A 24,273-nucleotide genomic window follows, 5' to 3' on the forward strand; every position below is an offset into this window, starting at 1 on the left:
ATTGACCTTGCAACTAGGGCAGTCACGCAGTCACAAGTTAATTATCATACAAATTATTGCTATTACCAATTTAATTGTGTTTCAGTCGCATTGAACAGTGGAACATATGAATACTAATTTAATTTCTATTTGCCTTTTAGGCTTCATAATCAAAAGTTGCACAGTATGACAAATAAGTGTAAAAGGAAAGTACTCAAAAAATGTGAAAATAGTCAATTCATGATGCATTGTAAGGTTGTAGATAAGCCATTTACGGTATCAGCTATTTTTGAAAATGTATGAACATTTTATAACATGGAAACGATTATGACGTTTATGCATCATAATTGTGATTAGTATTACCTCAAATAATTGCGATCATCTCAAATAATTGTGATTAGGTGATTATGTAATGATTGTGACAGGTGTATGTAAATACCCCCTAAATAACCCCTTTCATTTAAGCTGATTCAATCCTGCTCTTTTACTCCATTTCTCTCCTGCTCTCACTCTACCTCGATCCTCTATATTCTCGAACTAAATTATAAACTACAAAATGACGGGAGCGCACATTTAAAAAAAAGAACGTCACCCACGTCTTCTTTACACCTGTGACAATAAAGCTGATCGGGATAGTGTTATGTAACGTTTCAAGTATAACAGAGAAGTGCAAGGCAGTGAAATATGAGCCCGGCTGAATTTATTAGACAGTAGCAAGTAGTAGGTGCAAGAAGGTATCATAGAAGGCAGATGTTTAATAATTAATTAAGAGATGAGCTTTGAATTCAAGCAGGGAATCAGTAGAGTGCATGTGATGTAATGTCTCTGTGTCTTCAATAATCTGATCGTTCAAGCAGCAGCAGAGCAAACCGTTAGGATTAGCATCATGCTCGACATACAGAAGGACATTCCTTATGGTTCTGAAATAGCATTAGAGAATGAAGAATATAGGGCATAGCAGTGCCACAGATGGACACATTGAAATGTTTGATTCTGTGTCAAAATATATTTTAATATTTAATTATACGACAGTATATATATTAATACCATTTTGTTTGCGGTTTTCAAAAATGTATTGACACAGAATCAAAATGTTTATTCACCATTTACCTGGAAGGTTTGGTTCCAGGCTTAACATCATTTATATAGATGTTTGTCGTAACCTCTGTGCGAAAAGGAATGGGATTTATATCGGTGGCACCACAAAATGGATGCCATATTGAGATGAGATTCAATTTATTTTGTCAGTAAAAGCGATACATTAAGTGCAGGTCAGTAAGTAAATGCAGTAAGAGCAGCCAGTAGACATTAAATAAATAAATAAATAAGGATATTATGAGGCGATAAATAAAGAATGGACATTCAATATTGCCCACTCCATATTGCACATAGTAGTCCTTATTGCAGAGAAGGGCTATAGACTAAGGTCCAGTGACCATATTGTACAAGTCCACTTGTGGATGTAAGTGTACAGAGTCCCAAGATACAACAGGGAAGGTGGGTGGGTAGGGGGGCTGTCACTGAGGGGGGTGAGGAGTGGATGAGGAGTTCAGGTAGATGACAATGGATGGGAAGAAGCTGTTCCTGAGTCTGCTGGACTTGGAACCAAGGTTCCTGTATCGTCTCCCAGAGGGGAGGAGGGTAAACAGACTGTGGTTGGGGTGAGACAACACCTCAGACGGTGTGACGCTGTCAGCAGAGGGAATACATGTTTAGTGTAAAGACTAAAGAGCCACACCACATTAACAAGACTTAATTTACATGGCAAGTACCGAACCCCAACTGTAGCCTCTACGCCAGTGGTTCCCAAACGTTTTAGCTCGACACCTAAAAGGGGAATTTGATGACCCACAAATGTGTCCTCCTGACCCAGCGTTTGGGAAACACTGCTCTATCTAATTCTAAGCTAAGCTGTGATGGAGTTGCCTTGGCTGGTCTGCAATGGTGCTGGACTGGGTTGAGAGCCAGCCAAGTGGCCTCCTGGGGGAAAGGTAACACCACTACCACCACTCCATGGATCAATGGACCGGTCGCCTTCCGTTGTGCTGAAGCATGGAAAAAGCATGCACAACCATGGAGGTGAACAAGTAGCGAGTGGATATGCGTGTGCACATGGTCGGATGTGTGTGCACTCAGGGAGGAGAGGAAGTGCTATTCAAGAGTTCAGTGTTAATGTTGACCTACTCTAGTGTGTGTCATTGTTTGACTTCAGTGATAAAACTGGCTACAACGAACTGAACCAGTGAACCACACCTGCCCCCAGCTCCACACACATGAGAAACACATGCTTCGTACTTTGGTGGAAGAAGTGGTGGAAAGTAACTAAGTACAGTACATGTACTCAAGTACTGTACTTTTTTCCCCGGGCCTGTTAAAAACTCTAGTTTTTGCCGGCTGCGGCTGCACAAATAACTTTGGGGCAGGCCGGTCTAGAGTTTAAATGGACAGGTATCAGTCAAAAGGGAGACATCGAAGAGGAAGGATGGATGGGGAAGGATCAACATATGGAATGTCAGAACAGGTTCTGACAAATCCATATACTAATATTGATGACATCAGGGATCTCCATATATGGGCTTAATTGCGAGAGCAAGTCGCATTTACTATGGCATCAGGGATCTCCATCCCTGATGATGTCACTGTGGGCACCATATATGGGGGTTTCCCCATGTATGGGGAAGTAGCCGATCTACAAGATTACAACACCTATGTGGAACCGAGTCAAACAAAATTGAATGCTTCAACTGAATGCCTCCCAGTGATTGTCAGGGTAAGGGGTCCCCAGCTCAAATGATTAATTTGGGGGGTTTGCAGCCAAAAAAGGTTGAGACCCACTGGCCTGTATAACTGTAGGGCAGGCCATACCAGGCAGGAAGCGTACAATAGAAAAACAAACCATCATACTGACTGTATGATTTAATGCACTGCAAATTAACAAAGCCACAAAGGGAAACTCAATCAGTGTCCCGTCAAGACCCATTTAAACTGAAACAAGGACTTCACTTCACACATTACCACCATCATCATATGGCCTGAATAACCTCTCACAACTGGAACTGCACAGCCTATGACTGATGTGTGACAAGTGACAACTACCATTTGTCCAAAACTTTAGGTCAGACTCAGACAGACACAGTAGATCTAAAGCCTCGTCTCGGGACTATGAAAAAACTGCCAGTAGTATTGCTACAACCACAGGTACGTACGTGCACGCCACCGCGCGCGCGCGCGCGCACACACACACACACACACACACACACACTTTGGAATACCAGACAGGCGAGACTGCAGCCATGCTTCCGTGTGAAGTTTTATAACAGTGGAACACTGGCAGCGTAGTTTTCGTTGATTCAAAGCTGCTAATGTTCTAATCTAAACGGCACACACACATCGTGATAAATATGTTTTGTGCAGCTTGTTGTGCCATGCATGCAGTCGTTAGTGCCTGCCTACACTAACTTACCCAGCAGCACCAAATAGCAAAGTAGTCTGTTTTCACACTGTGATCGAGTCATGTTTATACAACAAAATGATAGCTACGTACATAGCTACGTACAGTCGGATCGATTCGATCCAAATATATAAAGTGACAACAGTCTGCTCTATATTTACACTCCTCGTCCAAGAAACGCGCCATGTTGAGGATAGTGTGGCAAAGCGGCTCCACTCTCTCAGCTGTGTGCACACAGACAGACGGGCTTACCTTGGCGATCGCTTTCTTATATCTCATGGCAGCCTGGTCGATGAGGTTGTGGACTTTTATATTCCCATTCCCACACGGAACGACCACTCGGGTCCTCCCGAAACACACCGTCACTTTCATCTCTCTCGCTACTTTGTAATTCCAATCAGAAAGCGCGCCGCGTCAAAAGAAACATCCCAAAGAAAAGGAGGAGTGACGAAAAGACAAAAATAACATTTCCATAAATCCCTCGATCATTCGGTACCGGGTACCAGAAGACCACCTGGCTTCTGGTGTTCCGAAGACTGTGAAAGTGAATGTGTCAGTGTGGTGTGGGTCCTAGATCCTCGCTCCTCGGAGTTGGGGAAGCCAGCGTGGGATCCAGTGTTAGATCTGCTGGGTCACTGGGTGGCGTCTCGTCTCCCAGTGCCTAGTGACTCACTGGGAGAAACTTCAACGAAGAGAGAGCAGAGCAGCACAGTTGATACTAGCCTTGCCTACTACTACTACCCACACATGTTACAGCAAGCACGGCCACAGCCTGTTCTGGAACTGAAAGTACACATGGACGGCCACTCTGTGTCAAGATAAGATCTCAACTCTAATCTGATGTCAACTTGTATTTCGTGTTTTATTGAGTGCAAAGAACATTAGTTGTGTGAACTTGTCTCAGTAAACGTTAGAACGGCGTTGTACTAAATCAACAGTACACACACCAAGAAGGAGTTATGAGTCAGAGGAATATCTTGAATTGAAACCATCATGCTTCAGTGTGGACTGCTCAGTGGCTTGCATAATAAATTATATAGACTCATTGTGCCGTGGACTGTAACGTATAGGCTATAAATCATTCATAACCTAGTATTCTAGTCGACGTGGCCAATTATTTGTGCAGCTGCCAACGACGTTGGCATCCAGGGCAGGCCCCATATGATTGAGTCGATTGACCAACCCAAATAGCATAATATGTACAGGTAATATACACACTCCTACACATATATAATATAGACTACCATCGGAACTACTTATGCTTTTGTATAATGAATCCCATGTAAGATAGCCTGATCCTAATCATTGTTCTAAAGAGATGAAAGCAGATAGTTCTCTCTTGTACAGGGACTTCGTGGCGCAACGGTAGCGCGTCTGACTCCAGATCAGAAGGTTGCGTGTTCAAATCACGTCGGGGTCATTTCTTGGTTTCTTGTGAAAAATCACAGGCTTGATGTCATTTAAATAATTAAATATCAGGTTCTTGAATGATGCCATGTTGCCAGGGCGTCTTAATAATCATCAGTAGGCAAGTCGTATTACAATCATAATGATTGAGATGGAATCACTGGTTTTGACTCGAGTAGTTTATCAACCCTCTGGTCCAGTTTCAACCGTTTTTTCCCCCTTCTTTGTTAATTCCATCACATCAGGCTACTCACCTGGCATCTACAGTCAGTAACTGGTGCTGCTGCACTACACCACGAGGACAACAAGGATTACATGAGGTAAAACTCACCCACTTTTTTACTTCTTAAAACTGTGATGTGACAAAAACTGACAATATAAAGATGACCAGCAGTAGGCTACTTGTGGTCTGGTGTAGACTGTAGTAGTCACGTCAGACATAACCGGTGCAATGACTGAACCCACATCAAACACTCCCCCTGGAGGTAACAAGAAGTAATGCTGTTGCAAAAAGGGGGAACTTTCCATCTGAATGTCTTATAGGACAGGACTCCTAGACTTGATAAAATAAAGTTGTATGAAGAGTTCTGACAGACTACGTACAAGAATTAAATGTATAAGGTCTGCTATTCCAACAGATACACACGACAGATCTTTACATAAAACTCCTCAGTGTTTTTATTTATTTATTTGACAAGCAGCAAGATCATGTTTGTCACCTCAACTGATTTAATTTCCTTTACATTTTAAAGTAGATACAACAATCAGTATATCAGTTTTATTACAATATTTTGTTTCTAACCTCGGTACATTTAAAAAGAAAAAGAGAAATTATTTTCTCACAACAACTGCAAACATGAGAAAAGAAAGCATGGGATTTATAATCGTGTCGAGCCAGTTCGATGTCACAGCGCAACTCTCCTTCTCATCCTTTTTTTTGTTTGTTTTCAGTTAAGTTCGGCAAATGCATTTAGCGGCTCTTTCCCCTCAAATATCTATAGGCATCTCATTTTTCATTGACGCACAGGTGCGTGGCACTGGTGATGTTGTAAACAACAGTATAAAATCTGAATGGGTGAAAGGTGGATGGATGGAGTATAGAGCACCGAAGTCAAAGTCACGTCAAATAACTACTGTGTTCCAAAAATCAACAAATGAGCACGGCGGTGTGACTCATATGGATATGAAGCCTCAACTTAGGTGAGAAAACGCTTATGTTACTGCTGCTGAATTAGTAAATTCAGAAACAAACTATGAAATATGAGTGACTGACTATCGTAAACGATACAAAGCCAACTCCCTGACAATAAGCGCCAGGACCGTTTTATTTTTGGACCACAATGCTTATATGAGACGATTTTAAGATGACCCAATGTTATACTCCATAGAGAAAATACTTCCGTGAACCAGTGTATGAACAAGTGACGTCAGGACTTCGGTACTCTATTGGAAGGGGGGGGGGGGGGGGGGGGGGGGTGGTCTGCAGTGGATGAGGTTTGTGGCTAAATGTGACACTGTGACCCTTATTTTTTCTCTTTAGCTTCTTTCCAGAGACAGGGGAGACAGTCCTGCATCGGTCCGCCGACGGCAGCAAGCCACACAAGCGACGGTCCAAAACTAAATGGATGAATGAGTCTGTTCTTTATGTTTATTTGTTGTTGTTCTGTCTTTTTTTTAATAAGTTTTAAACCTGCGCGGGCCACCTGGCCCAGTGGGTGGGTGGGTGGGTTGGGATGGGAGGATGTCCGTGGAGTGGACGCTCCTGGCCATTCTCGTTTTCACGCCACGTAGCTGTACTCGTCTGACGAGCTCTGGCTGCGCTCAATGTACTGCTTGTCGATAAGCACCTCAATGCACTTCTTGATCATGCTGATGCTGGGGTTGAACCTGGCTTTGGACTGGTTAATGACCTGACCATGAAGAGGGAAAAAGGGAATGTTAGAATATTTACATACAACAGATGTATAAAGCGTTCCACTCTGAAATAAATTTTCACCTCACATGGCAAAGTTACCTTAAAGCACAGCGATTTATATTTACTGTGAAACCCACAAAGGAATTAGAGGTCCAGTAAATTGTCAGCATTGATGATGAGAATAATAATCATCATAATTCCTCACACATTCGGGGGAGGGAGTTGTGCGGGGAGGGAATTATTGCCACTGTATGTAATCCTACGGGCTGGGGCGCCACCTGTCGACAGGGAGTGTTGGGCGGGAGGAGGACGAAGGCAGTACGTCCTCCTGGTGGGACCTCCTCACTGGCAGGTGAGTCGGTAGGATACAACAGCAGTGACAACACACAAATGTGTGTGGGGAGGAATTAATTGTCATAACTAAATTGGGCAGAAAAAGGGGGTAAAAACATAATTGGCTACTCCAAAATTTGTACGGAAAAAAAGGGTTAAAAAGAATGGATGGGTAGGCGAGATAGGCAAGTCTGAAGTGGTAATAGATAAGAGATAATACAAGGTAAGAGATTAACTTTGCCCGTGACTGTTGGTAGCCACACTGTTCGAGCCTGTTTTCATCTGGATTTGTTGCCATGCAAGCTATTGATTTCAATCAGAAACACATGAGACTTCATAAATACAATCAGTCGTTCCCCCAGGCAACAGGCACTGCTATTCTCTCAATCTGTCACGCCGAGAGACATCAGGAATGTTACATGATGTACTGTATGATGATAAGAGCACCCCTCACTTTTATACAGCGAGCGAATTATACAAGCTCACAGCAAGCATTTTCTTTAATCTTGAAAGTGTAAAAAGTCAGAACTACTGATGTAGATGGCATTTGTAGAATCGTCCTCAGGTTAAGAACTCCAGATGAAGTCCTCCAGAGTCCACAACGAAAACATTTTATATGTACAGGAAGGAGTTTTTTCTGCTGCATTGATTGGCCCTTAAGCGTGGTGCTATCTGAAACACCTGCCTTTTTCTAGGCTTTTTGTAGGTGTGCAAAAGTCTTGCTTGTCTTGGCTAGGAAGTAGGAAAATAGAAACATGCCCATGCTGTAGGCCTCTGCGTAACAAATCACTTCTTATTGCATAAGAGCACCAAGAGTAAAGGCATATGGGGTTAGAAGATAAGAGTGTTGAGTACTGTGTCATTACTGCATTACTGTATTGCACTCTGGTTGGACGCCACTATTCATTTCATTGTCAAAGTATTTGTATACTATGTGCAATGACAATAAATTGAATCTAATCTAATCTAAGGACATGCTTTTGGAACATCTACTGTAAGAACGTGTGCATTCGTTTGTGCATTTGTGTGCATGTACGCGCTGGAGCTGTCAGACGAGAGTAAGGTGCAGGATAGTTCCAGGGAAGCTGGGGCAGGCAAGTTCTGACAGTCTCTCCCAGAGACAGTCATTCCTGACATATGTTACTGTCACTGTAGCCTTAGCTCACCACAAGGGAATTTAACCCACACACCATTTTGCATACTCGCTGGAATCATTTCCATCTATCTGTATATTCACACATCATTATGCACGCTCTGTTAACCATTTTCAATATAGCATCTAAAAAGGCAAAATAATTATTTTGCATGTCCCCAACGTTCAATACCAAAAACACAAGTCATTAATCATGATTGTGTACAATTAATAGTCACTATAAAACAAGGCGTGTCCGTCATGGAACAGCCTCCACCCACCTCTTGGATGAGGGCGTTGTGTCGCAGCACCTTGCGAGCTTTCATGATTCTCACTATAGCAGCTTGTAAATACATTTTGCGGTCCTCGTCTACAGCGCTCCTCGTCTGCTCCATTTCCTGTAAAACAAATGCGATAAATGAAGACAAGAGACACAGACGAGAACCATAGACATTAAAACAAACATGCAGGTGTCTGGAGCGCTGGGCAGAGAGGGGTTTGTGAAGGGAGGTTGTTCATCTCACCTGTGGCGTGTCTTTCTGCATCGACGTTGTGATCTTGAACTTTGTCCTTTTACTAGTGAAGCTCATATTTAATGAAAACGTGGACTCTGCCTCTATTTCCTCCTGTGCCCAAAACGAAGAGACGAGATTTGTGAAACAGCACGGACGTCTAAAAGTGACAAGACTTTCACATATTACAATAGTTAAAAGCATATGACAGGCATGGCGAGGGGTTGACTTAACTGAGGGCTATGTTTTATATTTCTCTTGTTGAAAGATACAGTATAAGGTACAATAAATACTTAATACATAAATGAAGAAGTCTTAAGTCTTTTTAGCCCAGCACCCACCTGTCGATGTGCACATTTTACGCCCTCTTATATTTCTCTTTTCCCATAATAAAGTAATATATGTAGATTCCCAGTCTTAGTTGGCACCTATGCACCTCTGGGGTTACATGATAACGCTGGCACCTATGCACCTTAACAAATAACCAAAAACTGCATTTTGAGATGACCCTTTTCCAAACTTAATTTACTGTGTCCCTCACAATCCTCCCAAGTAAAAGCATCAATGCAAAACTGTTTTAATCATATTGTTTCAGTGTCACTAATGTAACTGCTGCTGTGAGACATTCGTCCCTGTGCGAGCCCTTCTCCTCTTCCGAGCGACCGACCTTTTCCGAGTCGTGGTTGACCATCTTGACGTCTATCAGGGACTTGATGGTCTTCTGTAGCTCCTTCTCGTTCATCTGGGTGCTGTCCTGCAGCTCCTTGTAGGCCACCGTTTGGCTGTTGTTGAAGGCCAGCAGCACGGCCATTTGGTAGGTGGTCACCATAGCCACGTAGGGCTTGGACAGGTAGTTCATCTTGACTTCACCTGGTGGTGGAGAGAGGCGCAGAACGGGTGGAGTTCCCACCATTAGTCACTGACATTAACCCATTAAGAAGGACAATTCTACAAATGTCTTCTAAAACTGTGGTTCTCAAACTGTTTCTTCATGTGACATGTCACACTTAAAAATAAATAAATTAATAATAATATATAATAATAATATTTATATACACACACACACACACACACACACACACACACACACACACACACACACACACACAGAGAGACAATCTGCTAAGGGCTATTTTATATATATTTATTTTTTGCACTGGCAGATTCGGCTGGTTTACAGGCTAATTTGGGGAATCCAATGTGCAGAGCTTGGGGAACATCTCCAGTTATAATGCTTGGTCAAGGGAACTGGTATGCTGGTGGTGAGGAAACCTAACGCAAACATGGGGAGAACATACAAAACCCTGCACAGAAAGGCCGCCCCTGCCAGGGTTAGGCCTACAGTACGGTCTTTTGTCCCACAATCACTGGCAATATACTGTTGTGCACAACAGCATGTGCTGTGGGATCCACATTCCTGAGCATCAACTGAAACCCACCCACCCCGCCAAGTCACAGAAATTAATATGCCTCTTCTCATGTTCACTCTGTAGGAATCCTGTTTGCTGGGATTTAGCATTAGATCCTTTAATTGCAGCATTTGTGGGGATTGGGAGCGGGGTGTGCTCTGTGAATAGTGAAACTGTTGTCAGCGCAGTCTTAGCGCTCTGTGATTCCATGGATTAGTCGTCGGAGACGTTACCAGGTGGCATGTTGCGAGGTAAAACCACTGACTGGATGCTTCCTCTGTGGAGCAGCTGGGATTCTGGGGGTCTCATACGGCACCATTAAAAAGTGAGAGGGTGGGGGAAAAAGTCCCACGGTGCTGACGGCAATCCACATGGAATAAAGCTAAATAACATGAAAGTGTCCCGTCCTCCACCCCAGCCACCAGTGCTCCATTTCCTAAAAAGACTAAGATTCTATGGAATCTTAGTCGTGACGAGTGAGAACGTTAATCCAATTCACACCACTTGGCAGCACAGTGGCTACCTCGACTTCATATCGGTCTCTGCTAACGTATTACACCTCATTTATACTTGGTTGTGCTTAGTGTCAACACACCAAAAATAGATTATGTTAAATCAGGCTTTAAAGCCCGGGGCACCTGGGTGGCTCACCTGGTAAGAGTGCATACCTCTTTAAATAACGGTTACTTCCAGCAATTAACCCGAGTTCGAATACGACCCGAGGCCCTGTGTTGCATGTCATCCTCTCTATCTCCCTTTCGTGTCTCTCTCTCTCTCTCTCTCACTGTTGCTATCGAAATAAAGTTCAGTCATAGAGAAATAGATTCTTGGGGGAATTAAAGTGTGAGCAGTCCAATTCAAGCAAAGTGTCTGGGTGCATTACCTGTGCAGAGATAGTGCAGCCAGGTCAACTTTCTACCGCTGAAGTGCTGATTATAGAACAACTCAAACTGTAAAGAAAAGCAAAACAATAATTAGCCCACAGCACTCCCTCCCCCGCCGTGCTAACTCCAGCGATGGACATTCCCCGACCGTACGCTGGTGGACTCACCATCTGTACACTCTTCTCTAGTTCTTGAGGGATGGCGAAGGTGGATGAGGGGACATGTGTGAGAGGCCAGGCTCCTGCCTGCAACCACATGACAAACACACTGAGACTTATGGGGGGGAAGAAGAGGCAGGAATCTATGGATTACGGTACTCAAATCAAAAGTATTCTCTTCTCGTCTCTATTTCATGTCCTGCACCTTGAATAATGTCCTACTGTATATAATGCACAGTACATAGGTGCCATATATATAATCTCAGGATTGTGGAAATTTATTTTGTGGAAAGAGACCCCTTGGTTGCTGTACACCCTGTAAATAAGCCTTTGTGAAACAAGCTTCTAAATTATCTGAAACCCTTTACTTTTTGTGGTAAAAGTGCGCAAACTTTCTTCTTTCCTGCCTTGATCTCCCCCCCTCTCTTTCTTCTCCCCTTTCTTGTTTTTCTTGGAAATAAATGGCACGATGGGAACTACTGTATGCACAAAAACTAATTTCACCCACTTTTTGACTTGATGTGATGTGACAATGAAGTTGATTCCGATTTCAATGAGAATCTATGACACCTCTTCTGGCTTTTACTGTACAATAATTCCATTTAGTCAGACAGATTATCGTTATATTTGCCCAGGTTGCTCAAACACAGTTATGAAATGATATCACTGTTGCAAGTTTCCGCCATGAGCATCAAAAATTATCTCGGACAGATATAGCAGTGTTCCTCGATTCAATAGCACATAATAAATTGCTCCATCCATTCATCTATTACCCTCGAAATATTAAGCGGAAAGCTCTTTCCCTTACGCCTTACCTGTAATACGTAAATTTGGAAGCTGATGCCAAGGTCTACCACAGTCTCTTGGGTTTTGATGAAGTTGTTGAACTTGTTGTTGAGGTCGGCGCTCACGCTCATGTCTGTGTACATTCTGTGGAGCTTGCTCGTGAACTCATAGCCGCACGCTTGCTGCAAGTTTGTTTTCATAGGGATGGGTGGGAGAGAAAGACGGAGGAATATGGAGCATGGGTGACAGAAAGGGCAAATGAGAGTGATTCTTTGTGGTCAGTCATTGACAAATAACATGTCTTTGCGGTGTCAGTTCCTGTCCTATCCTGTACTTTGTCTGGTGACTTTCAAAGAACACAATTAGGTTTGAGGTCTTCAGCAGTGCCATTTATTTACCTTTAGTTTGTTGATCATGGCTTCTTCCGAGTCCATTGACAATGACAGGCCATGTATTAACCGCTTTGCTAGCATTCTGGCATAAAACTGAAGGAACAAGAAAAAAACTACTTAAAGCGTAGCACATAAACAATCAATCACTATCCCATCGTCTACCAGCAAGGCGTGATGTTTGAATCATGTCATGTCAATCAGCAGTGGAGGATTTGTAAAGGTTGGTTGCTCATTTGGGGGGGGAAAGGGCAATTTCTAAAACCAATGAACGTACTGTAAAGAAATGCGTTTAAAATAAGGCCTTAATATGAATAAAAGCTTGTTTTCAGTTCTGTGGTGTGAGGACCAGAACACAGTTCAGGGTGACAGGGTGCGCGTCACCTTCTGAAAGACATCCTTGTCATCGATGTACTTGAACACTGTAATGAAGCTGGTCAGTTTGTCCTCCACCTCGTTCTCTGTCATTCCCTTTGCAGACTTCTTCAGCAGATTGTCACAGTACTTGGCCAGCTGAACAGGGACATGTGGAGGGAGATGTTATGTTACGAGATCAGGTCATGGAAGTGTGTGTGTGTGTGTGTGTGTGTGTGTGTGTGTGTGTGTGTGTGTGTGTGTGTGATCTCACCAGTTCAGGGGCTTTGCAGATGGATTTGGACTCCCTGTAGTTCACCACAGACGTCAAAGCCTGTGGGGAAAAAAACGAAAACAAATAAAACAATTGCTCAAACTTCACTTCACAGATACCGTACAATTAAACCACTGCATTTGTGAAATTGTCCCTTCAACCACATGGAACCCATCGGCCCTATTCTGGGGTGAACACTGAGAGAATTACAGATCTATAAGTGTTTGAGCTTGTAGATTGGCTATGTTCAGCAAAGAGATTTTGTGTAGAAGGAAAAAAGGAGGGGAACAAGTATAGAGCCCTGGCAGACCCCGATCAACAAAGTATATATGGTTTAAGTGGTATTAACTATGTGTTCTTAACAGAACGGAGAAGAAATGCCAGTCAGCAAATTGCAGCAATTACAGTCTCCCTATCTAGTGGTTGTTGCCATTAAATGCTCTGGTGCATGACTGGCCAACAGAGTGAGGTAAATACCTTATCAAGTGCACTCATGAAATGCTGATCCCCGTTCAGGACCGTGTTAATGAGCTGAACAAATTTACTGTGAACCTCAAGCACAGACTCCACAAACTGGGTTGGCATCTGAGGAAGACACAAGAGACATCATTTAATGCATGAATAACGTAGACGTCGTAGGAGAAGTAAAAAAAAAGAGGGTAATTCTAACTTGGCCTCAAAATAAACACATTTCTACGTGTCTATTTAAGAGAACAGAACCACTGGTGGGTGCAGCCAGACGATCAGAAAACTCTGCCTACCGATACTGTACATCTGGGAAATCTAAATTCAATTCATGAGCTTGAACAGCAGAGAAAACCAGAGCTAACAAAACGACTTCGAAAATCAATTCCATTTTATGATTTCCAGGCTTTTATTTCCGTTTGCATTCGGCTCAAAAATGAAAAGCCTCAGGAACACATTGGAAGATCTGGAACAGTTAGTGGGAGAGAACTTGAATTTCGCTAACCAATAAAATAACGCGCAGAGGGGCGTCGCTCAAAATTTGGTGACGTCAGTGTTCTCCGCTGTTTTCTACCTGGGCAGTCAGATGGGTGAACCAATAGGATCCACCGCCGTGTTTGTGTCGCCACGCGCCCCTCTAGCCCAGAAACCACTGTACTAGGCAGAGATGTATTATCGCCTGGCTGTTATTGCCTTAGCTACTGTAGGCAAGACTAAGTTAATATGGCAAGACTCGAAGACAAACTAATTGATATTGAGTTAGATTTAGTCAGCGATAATGTTTCACTATAAAGGTCACACACTCACACATGTTGCTGAACTTGCTGTGCTACTGACATTTTCCTGAGACAGGTTACTAGTGGCTCGGAGGCCCTCGTCATGGATATGGACTTGCAGCTCCTGGATCATGTGAGGTAAGCCACTGGACACGGCCCGCAGTAGAGTGTACATGTTGGCCATGTCTAGACAGCACAGAGAGAAGAGAGACATTCTAATTACACATCCCACAACTCACAACAGGTTTGTGTTAATGTGTCCACATCTTATTTCTGTTAAATCAGTTGTTCTCAAACTTACCCCCATCTTGTTTGTGCCAGGGACCCCCAGAAGAGAAGATTTGTGTTAATAGATTTTTCAAAAATGTAAGACAAATAGCAGATATATAAAAGCTCGTAGCGTGGCAGAAAGTGACACACTGCTATGTTAACTACTTTCGCTGGGGACCCCCTGAAACCCCCTCAAGGACCCATGGGGGTCCCCGGAACTACTGTTCTATCACATCCCACAACTCAATGACAAGTTTGTGTTAATGTGTCCACATCTTATGTCTGTTAAATGTACTCAGGACTCGTTGTGTGAGTAAACTTATACAACTCTGTTCCTCAGAGAATAGACATGCTGCGGTTCAAGTTGGATGGCATCCACCCAACTTGGATGGACAATAATTAGTGAGTAATTCGATTTAGCGTATAAATAAAATTGTGTTACAACTGTATTTCATTTGCTCAGGTAACCAAACGTGACTAATCGCAAACTCACACCATGGACAATCAATCTCACGTAATTTGAGCAAATAAAGTGCCACACTGTAGCTGTAGCGTCCAAACATTATAAGAGTAACAAAACAGAATTGATGTTCACTACTACGGTAAAAGTCCTCAAATTTTGCCAGACACATTCACCAACTTCGAGGACAGAGGGTGTCCGTTATGTCTGCAAGCAGACATAACGTAGCAGAGATCAGTTCAACTAAAACTACACAATGGATTGGACAATCCAATAAGGTTGATTGCTAGGCTGGAACAGTACGGAGGACATTCTCATAGCCAGACATCGAAACTGGAAAGGGGTTGAAAAAGATTGTGTGCAGGGGAAAGACGGACCAATATGAAAAAACAGACAAAAACTACCATTCCGTCACTTGTGTGTGAAATGGCAAGACAATAAAGGAAGCTTGCTTTCAGCTGGCGAGGATTTGTTTGGCCATTTTAAGAACTAGACTGAAATCATGTACGTCATTCGCCAGCTTTCAGTTGTCATGGGGAACAATGACACAGCTTTTAGAGCACAGGGGGGTGCAGTTTAAAAATATCAAATCCTGTGTGTGCTCCCCTCAGCCCCTCTCCAGTTTGACAGGCTTTACTGATGTTGCGAGGCAGGATGGCTTCAGCCCTTATAATCTCTAGATGTGAGGCCCGAAACTCATCTGTAGTTTTTCAACAAAGAAATAGCCGATTCTCAAGTTCAAGTTGATTTATCAATTTAGCTGGTGACCCCTGGGGATAAAAAGAATCTTCCTGTGTTTCATACAAACTAAATAAATAGCTGACCTGGAGAGCAAACTAACAAGAATTTGGTCTATTTGTCCAAAATAAGAACATTGAAGAACATATTAGAATAGTGAATTAAAAAGAAAAAAGTTTTGTATGTAACCCTAGTATCCAGGACCCATATTCAAAAAGTAAACCACAATGTGTACTATAGTGCTTCATTTATTGACTAAAACTATGAATTTTTTTTTGTCAACTACCTTATTTCACTGACGGAAACTATGATTACTAAAAGTAAGACTAAATATATTGACAATTTCATCAACAAATGCAAACTAGACTAAAATGTAGTGGAGAAGAGATCCAGAAAAAACTGGGATGTGTTGTGAGCTTGTAGATCCGCAATTTTCAGCATCCAACCAAGTGTAAAAACAAGCATCTAGACAGACACCACCAAGGCCAGACAAAATACATTTTAGTCTACCAAATCAAGTGTAGATTTAGTTGACTAAAATTGTATGATATTTAGCGGACAAAAACTAGACAAAAAACATTTCAGATTACTAAAATAACAGTCAACAGTGGTGTACCAACCATCTCTCTTCTCCTGCCGGATGATGTTTTGACACTCCCCGTGAAGGAACTGCAGGTGGTCGGCCACCATCCGCTGCTGGCATTCGTGGATGACCTTGACGTAGGAGCTGGGGTGCAGGTACTTCCGACATCGCACCTCTTCATCTTTCAACCGCCCCAACACCTAAATTATTAAACAAATAAGAACATTTTCTGTACCAAATCTTCCCCTTTTCTGTAGTAAATCTCTCCATACCACGGTAGATCAACCATTTCCACTATTGTGTAATTTGTTTGGAAAGAAAATCATTATTAAATGCGTCAGTAATTTCTTTGTATATTTATGTTTTTTTTTCATATCTGCCCTGTGCAATTTGTGATTATGAAGCCTAAAAGAAATACAAATTGTAACGTTCCAATGTTCAATGTAAAAACAACAATTAAACCTTTAATCGCATTTATTTGTGACAATAGTCAACTTACATTTGTAATCGTGACATCCCTATCAACAACCTGTATATAAGGTCCTTCATACCTTTTCCATATACTGTGAACAGTTGGACTCTTGCAGTAGGTTGGAGGCTTCCTGTTTGTAATACTCCCCCGTTTTTGTCAGAAATGGCCCCTCGAAGATTTCTTGATAAAACTGAAATGCAGGAAGAGAATGCTAATTGTGTATGAAGTGTTAAAGTGACCTTCCAATGATTTCAAACCTCAAATCCTGGTACAGCTGGTAAATGTGTCCATAATTACTAGCGAAATAAATACAATTACAGACTTTATCAGTAACCATGGTAACCACAAAAATGTTATTAGTATCCTATATCATATACATGTCTGATATTTGTAACAAACCGTTACCAAACCGCTATTAAAATCACTAGACAATTCAGTGAGCTATCATGGTTTTAAAGGTGGAGGTGTACATATATGTAGAAATCCCTATAGCCCAACAGAGATATTCATCCACTGGGAACAGCATAGAGACAGTGTATACCGGTAATGTAGAAAACCCTATAGCCCAACAGAGATATTCATCCACTGGGAACAGCATAGAGACAGTGTATACCGGTAATGTAGAAAACCCTATAGCCCAACAGAGATATTCATCCACTGGGAACAGCATAGAGACAGTGTATACCGGTAATGTAGAAAACCCTATAGCCCAACAGAGATATTCATCCACTGGGAACAGCATAGAGACAGTGCCGTTGCCTCACCTTCAGTGGGAACTTCTTCTTGTACTGTTCAACATGAACAAAGGAGTTGATGACCCCATGAATTACTTTCTGGTTGGGGTCCTCACCGCAACGGTCACTGGAAGACAATGCATCAGTTGATATTGCACTACTGTTTTATACTCTTATTGTACTACTTGCATTATATTTTTTTATTAACTTGTAGCTGCACACAATAATTAATGGAATTTGCCATTATTCCTACATCAGTGGTTTCAAGGACCCCCATAACTCTGAGACGTGTAAGGGTACATTTGGAAGGCCCTCAAGGAACTCCATGGGCAAAATAATAATAAAAAATCACACCGTGTGAAGTGAGGGACACTCATTATCCTACATCATCATGCATCATCTCATACTGGCCAATAAGAATGCATGTTGCCACAAATTTACGTCATATATTTGGCGGACATTTGACCTAATTTCATCTTTCATTGTCAATGGCCAATATTGAGACATGTGGGGACAAGATTTGGCAGACATTTGACCTAATGTCTCCTTTCATTGTCAATGGCAAATATTGAGACGTGTGGGGTCAAAATTAGGAAGCTACCTGCAGTCATTGTGCATATTAAATTATAAACCAAGTTTACAAGGCATGTTATGCCAAAGGAAGTCCTGTTGAGTGTGCAAAAGACTGACTTTTTGATTTCGTTGAGCAGCATCCTGAGCAGCACAGCCTGGAGGGGCTCGATCATCAGCTTCCTCCACATGTCTAACGCCAGCTGAAATGACAAAGAGGAGACCTGCGTGTGGGCACACTGTCTGCAACGCAGATAGCCACGATGTTGCTGAGTCATCCTTTGCTACGGGGTGGCGGTGTAGGATGACATCACCACTTTAGTTCTGGGTCACAGAAGTTGAACGCTTAAAAATGTTCTCATATTAGCTGTCCCTTCTTTGATATTATAATGTATGTATGTGTGTGTCTGTACATACACACCCTATATATTGTGTTGGTGGGATTGTCTTCTTTCGGTTAGGGACATATTAATGAAAGTATTGGGTCTGGGGTGGTCTTTCCACCAGTGTGACCAGGGCCGTACCTCTCCGATCTCCATGAGTGGTTCGGTCATGTCCACGCCTCCATAGCCGTACTGCAGGTCTGCCTCTGTTAGCTTGTTCTTCTTGATGAACTGAGTGTTGAGATACCTGTGTGTGGGGGAGAGGCGAGATAGGAGATGAGATTGTTACCCAATTTACACAGAAGATAGGGTAATGACGCTGTTATTAGTTGTACTATAAGAAGTTAAGAACAAGTACAAGCACTGAATTGATTGTGTGTGTTATAGCTCTCGGTTAGTGCCCAGTTGTCAGTAATTCTTAATTGAGCATTTAACAATGCAAAGGAAAATAATCGTCAAATCACTCTACTGCTTCCCTGGCATGTTTAATCCATTGTCTACAATGCATGGAATGTTCCCTTTTTAATCAATGAAGGGTCCTCCACTGCCAACGTTGTGATGCGTGTTGCAGTTGCCCTCTGACCAGGCAGGCAGGACAGGCAGCACACTGTCAAACGCCTACTTTGACAGCCGACATACAGCCAATCTGTGTTCCTCAGCCTACTCAGTCTAGCTAATATGACAAGCTGTTTTGACAGCTGTGCTGTCTGCTTTCATCAGAGGGAGTACGATGACACCCCAGTTTCTCTCATACTCTTTCTGACGAGTTAAAAAAAACAAGAGACACCAAGGCGTGATGAAGTGCTAAATGACTGGCTGGTGCAGCCTACTGTACAATGGTGAAAACTGTTTAAGTGGGTCAATGAGGCAAAGTATTCAGTTTAGTAGCATTTCAGCCCGAACTCTGCTGAAATGTAAATTAGTTTATATATTGCATTTTTCATGAACCTTTTCCTCGTTCCTACCGTTTCACAACAAGAGAGCATGACGTAGTCTCTCTTCCAAACCCACCCATACAAAGATACAATAAATCACAAAGATTGTTATGTACGCAGTCTTAAGAGAAGCACATAAAATGTAAATGAAGGGAAGGCAAAGCTGTGTAAAAATAGACTGTACTCCAAGGGGATATCGATATCAAAAGAAAATCAAGGACACGCCAAATTGCTGTAGGCGCTTTATGTAGCGCAGTTGAAAGGCCACATTACAATAAGAAGTGAGCGGCAGGGGAGATCATGACAGCAGTGTTCAGAAAGCTGTGCAGCTATAGCCTATGACATAACAGAACAAGTCTCTTCACATCAGAGCACGGGCACAATACCATGTTTAAGGTCTTTTATTTGTCCTATTCATATCTATGTTACAAAACGCAAATAGAAGACTGGAGATGGGACGATAAGAAAATGTCATGTCACGCTTATTGTGGCAGAAATAATTGCGATCAAACGATATTACCGGGATAATGAAAATATAATTAAAACTCAAAATGCCACTTTTATTGTTATCAATTTGAACACACAGCATCCCTATTTTGGGGGGAACGTTCGCCAAGAATAGCCGATCTACAAGGTCATAACAATTTTGCAAGTATCAAGCTTGTAGATCGGCTATTTTGCGGGAATCAATTAGTGTAGAGTGAAATAAGAGTGTACCAAATGCACTCTTTACAGGTCAGTTTTATTAATTTTTTATTGTATTAAGGGTTTAGCCCATTCTGGGCAGGAACCCCTTTTGGTGTTATAACCCTTCTGGACGGGAACCCCTCTTGGCGTTCTGTACAGTATGTACAGTATTCAAAAATTAAAAATATTTGATGCTGCTATATAAATATTTGAAGTTTTTCAGAAAACTTAGGTCAGGATTTAGAAGGCATTTTAGAATCGGAGTCAGGGCAAAATGGGTTAAGTTGTACTGAATGTACAGCTCAAGAAAGGCTAATTCATGAGTCATGACGGAGGACAATTTCACAATACATTAAAATCTATTTTTAGCACGATAAACAATAATCACAACTATTGACCCATGCCTATGTCCAATTCATATCGATGTTACGAAACACAAACAGGAGACATCATGAGCTAGCAGTAAAAGAGGGTGCCTGGTGTTACCTGTATAAGCAGTCCATGTAGTCAGCACCCTTACTGTACTCTTCCCAGTATCTGTGGTACATGACCAAAACCTGCTCCTCTGACTCCAGTACTTTCTGAAAATGCACACAGATCAGAGGACATTATCGTTATAGAAAGTGTCATAGTGGGGAAATTAAACCGTGTTCACTGAATACGCACGGTTGCTGCCGTTTTTGGTCCCTCACCTTGTGCAACTGCCGGACATGATTTTCCAGAAACACCTTTGTCTCTGTGTACAATCTTTCACCCAGGGGTTCTGGGTATGCAACACACAAGGCATAAATGTCACTGGTTTCAGGGTTCAGGAAACATAATATTAATATTTTAAATCAATAAATCATAGCTGAGAATGAATACAATCTTTGGTTATTACATTTTAATAATATTAGATGTTAAGGATTTAGAATTTCAATTTACATAATTGGATTAAAGAGATATACATTTTTGGACAGCCTACAAATTGTGTATTATGATACCATTAATATAATATTACTCTGATCAGACAAATATATACAAATATATAAAACAAATATGTAGTACTATATCAAAACTATGAAATTGAGACAATTCAAATATTTGTGATCTACAATCACACATTCAAACACCAAGCAGCCACGTCAAGGTCTTCCGAAGATGTGCTGAGAGGATACGAGAATCGGTCGTTCCATGTAGCTCTCTCCACATAGTCAAGCATCACCACCGCCTTGATTGTCGTCAGTAGCTTGTTCCATGTCTCGTCAAAGTCCACCACCCGGGGCTTCAAGGACATTGTATCGCTTCTGTTTGAGACTGAGAGAACAACACCTTAAATGACTGGCACTAGAGGCACAGAGAGAAGTGGGTTAAATCAATTGTGGAAATTGATCCATTTCCATAGCTGGAATCCTTGTCTGGCCTAACATTACTGTAGGTAGAAGATAACAATAAATTAATTCTTGCCATTTGGGTAGTTTGAAACAAATACTTAAGTTAGACCAAATGAGAAGACCAGGCTTGAGTGACAGAAATAGGTCCAAATACCTGTAGTGTCTAACACGGAACATAACATTTGCCATACACAGTGATTCTGAATATGATCAATAACACTAGTAGTAGAGTAGTAATTTTGATTGATTGATTGAAATATTTATTAACAGTTTGCAGAATTACAGTACATTTCAAGTACAAACTCAATACAAAGACTGTTAACTGTGAGTGGATGACCCAATTAAGCATTACACTTGTTTACAAGAGGGTCCACCTTGTTCAATTCATCAAAAATCTGAGTGCATGACTCAGTTATTAAAATGATGTAAAGGTTGCACAGAGATCGTCAATATTAAGCATTTGGTGGAGAAGGCTACTAAAACAACAGCAGCATAAATGAGTAGACAAACAGCGTGTAAAACAAGCAATGTGGTCAAGTTCATGGTTAATGACCAACACCAATAAACAAACCTGAGGCAGGGACTACTATTCCAAAATTGTTCAATAAACTAAAGACACAACACTTGTGTGTGTGTGTATATATGTGTCATACAGCAAGGGTTACCTGACGGTATAGGCCCACTGTGGCTTCTCATTCAAACCAGTTGATTTTTAACGTGGAAGAAAACATTGCAACATCACATACATGTATTTTTTTGGTGTTACGCTCGTTACTTTACAGCCATTCATCTTACATAAACAAAACGTCAACATCAGTGGGTCAACAACCACGTTCCTTTGGACGCCAACAACACCCCGCAGTTATGAATAAATATGTCAAGTTTGTAGCATTATTAAGGTTGAACTGCCAATGCCTAAAATAGGAAGGCTGCGGCTAACGAGGCTAGCATAGCAACACGCTAGCATTACGCTAACGCTTTGGTTTGACTGGAGCGGGTTAGCTAAAGGATGCTAGGTAGCATTGCTGGCTAATGGTTAGCAAGCACAAATGAGCTGCTTTTTTGCGTTTCAGTTTCTCTCCCTGTATAGTTGTTTCATTGACAAACAGCGCGCCGGACAGCAGCGCCTCTGTCAGCGGTAAGAAGTGAACGACGGGGGGGCCGGGCTGTGGAGGTGCCCACGGTTACGTACCTCTGGACTTTATTATTCACTTGTTTTCTAAAAAGAAAAGTCAGGTTTTTGTCCGCTGTCACGGGCTCGTATCTCTGTCACTTTACAGGTCTGCCATTAGAGCCTGTGTGGGACTATGGACCTCGGCCGTGTGACGGTGTCGCGCGGCCCAAAAACGGGCAGATCTACAAGCTAACGAGCCATACCAGCTCACGTTAACGCTGTGTGAGACAGCTTGTAGATCTGGCTATTTACGGGCCGCGCGACACCGACGTACGGACCGAGCACCAACGCGGACCGTACCATTGTCGTCAGCTGGCGTGGGGTGACCGGGTAGCATGAGCATAGCGCAGATAGTTTTTGCCGTTAATAAAAGGATAATTGAGGGAGTTGATATTTGACTGAATGCATTGCACCGAGTTTAGTTGTCCGTGTCGATGAGAGATTAATCGAAGATTTGGGTTCAAATTGTAAAACAATACTTAACTTTAGAGGACATTCCCTATTGTTGAATGGTAAAACTACGGGAAGCTCATTGGGATTGATCTGACAACTTCGTCATTTTCTTGCGACTAGCTCAAAGCTCTTGCCTCTTGGCCCCTTGGCTCAAACCTACCGGTTGTATACAAACTCAAACCCCTATGGCTATGGCTCAAAGTTCAAACTCAACATTTTAATTAGCCTTATTTCAAGTGTGTTTTGTCCACAACGTTTTTCTTTCTTTGTAAAGCTTTTGTAAACAACACTAGTATTAGATGTTGTATTTATTTGTTTATTCGTTTTTTACGTTTTTATAATAATAATTGTTGTTGTTATTCTTTTAATTACAAATTGTATTATTATTATTGCGCCCGTGCGTCGCATTTACTATGAAAACCGTCAGTTAGTTAGTCACAGTTATAGTTAGTCACCCCACGCATCCATATAGTCGCCTCATGACATCACACCTCCATATATGGTCACGCCTCGTGACATCATGCCTCCATATAGTCACGCCTCGTGACACGTGATGATCCAAAATGTATATAATAATAAATTTTTAATATGTTATTTGGATGACCCTAGGAACATAAAATAAACATTGAACGATTACTATTGCAATTTCTTTTCGGTCAAATGTTAGATTGACTGGCCAGTGAGTTGCCCATGCATGTGCTCCCATCTGCGCGGCCTACGAAACTTGCCTATCGGCTCGTTCCTGCAGCAACGCAGGCGTGCCATTAAAGGGACACTTCACCCTTTTTGCAAAAAGATATATGTTAATGACGTTTAGAAGCTTTAGAACACACTCCTGGGGGTCTTTATGTGTGTAATATGTGGTTTTAGATATTTTAGATTGTAGCAGTGAGCCTGTTGTCTCTGATGTCATGGACACTGGGCTCACTTCCTTCCTGGACTACATGTTGTCTCAGTAAGACAGCTCTCCCCCCTATCCACAAGGAGGAGCAGTGCACCAAAGAATTATGGGAATTGTAGTCCAGGAAGGTAGTGAGACCAGTGTCCATGACATCAGAGACAACAGGCTCACTACTACAATCTAAAATATCTAAAACCACAGATTACACACATAAATACCCCCAGAAAAGAGACCTAAAGCTTCTAAACGTCATTAACATATATTCTTTTGCAAAAAGGGTGAAGTGTCCCTTTAATGATGGTAACGCACACCGTCT

General features: G+C 42.0%; 2 protein-coding genes across 4 annotated transcripts in view; both read right to left on the minus strand.

Moving 5' to 3' along the window:
* Nucleotides 1-4,080, minus strand: part of LOC308336535 (partitioning defective 3 homolog) — a 462,106-nt gene extending 458,026 nt beyond the window's left edge. For both annotated transcript variants that reach the window (XM_080793921.1, XM_080793920.1), the window contains exon 1: nt 3,683-4,080. In XM_080793921.1, the coding sequence (XP_080650047.1) occupies nt 3,683-3,802 (120 nt within the window). In that variant the 5' untranslated portion in view covers nt 3,803-4,080. The remainder of the gene's footprint in view (nt 1-3,682) is intronic.
* Nucleotides 4,081-5,491: 1,411 nt separating this feature from the next.
* Nucleotides 5,492-22,757, minus strand: cul2 (cullin 2). 2 transcript variants are annotated; one of them, XM_080794197.1, is made up of 21 exons: nt 22,622-22,757; nt 21,214-21,352; nt 20,749-20,851; nt 20,543-20,637; nt 18,576-18,681; nt 18,172-18,254; nt 17,512-17,608; nt 16,827-16,937; nt 16,313-16,475; nt 14,286-14,410; nt 13,461-13,568; nt 12,984-13,043; nt 12,740-12,868; nt 12,365-12,451; nt 11,996-12,148; nt 11,190-11,267; nt 11,022-11,088; nt 9,397-9,599; nt 8,742-8,843; nt 8,499-8,615; nt 5,492-6,747 (listed from the first exon to the last, which is right to left on the minus strand). In XM_080794197.1, exons 2-21 carry the CDS (start codon nt 21,330-21,332, stop codon nt 6,616-6,618), a joined length of 2,238 nt encoding a protein of 745 aa, XP_080650323.1. In that variant the 5' UTR covers nt 21,333-21,352; nt 22,622-22,757; the 3' UTR covers nt 5,492-6,615. The 2 variants fall into 2 exon arrangements, with proteins under 2 accessions (XP_080650323.1, XP_080650322.1); XM_080794196.1 differs by having other exon boundaries at nt 14,256-14,410.
* Between the last annotated feature and the right edge of the window lie 1,516 nt (nt 22,758-24,273).

The sequence above is a fragment of the Protomyctophum bolini genome, assembly GCF_963924005.1.
Source record: "Protomyctophum bolini genome assembly, chromosome: 21".
NCBI classification, from domain to species: domain Eukaryota; kingdom Metazoa; phylum Chordata; class Actinopteri; order Myctophiformes; family Myctophidae; genus Protomyctophum; species Protomyctophum bolini.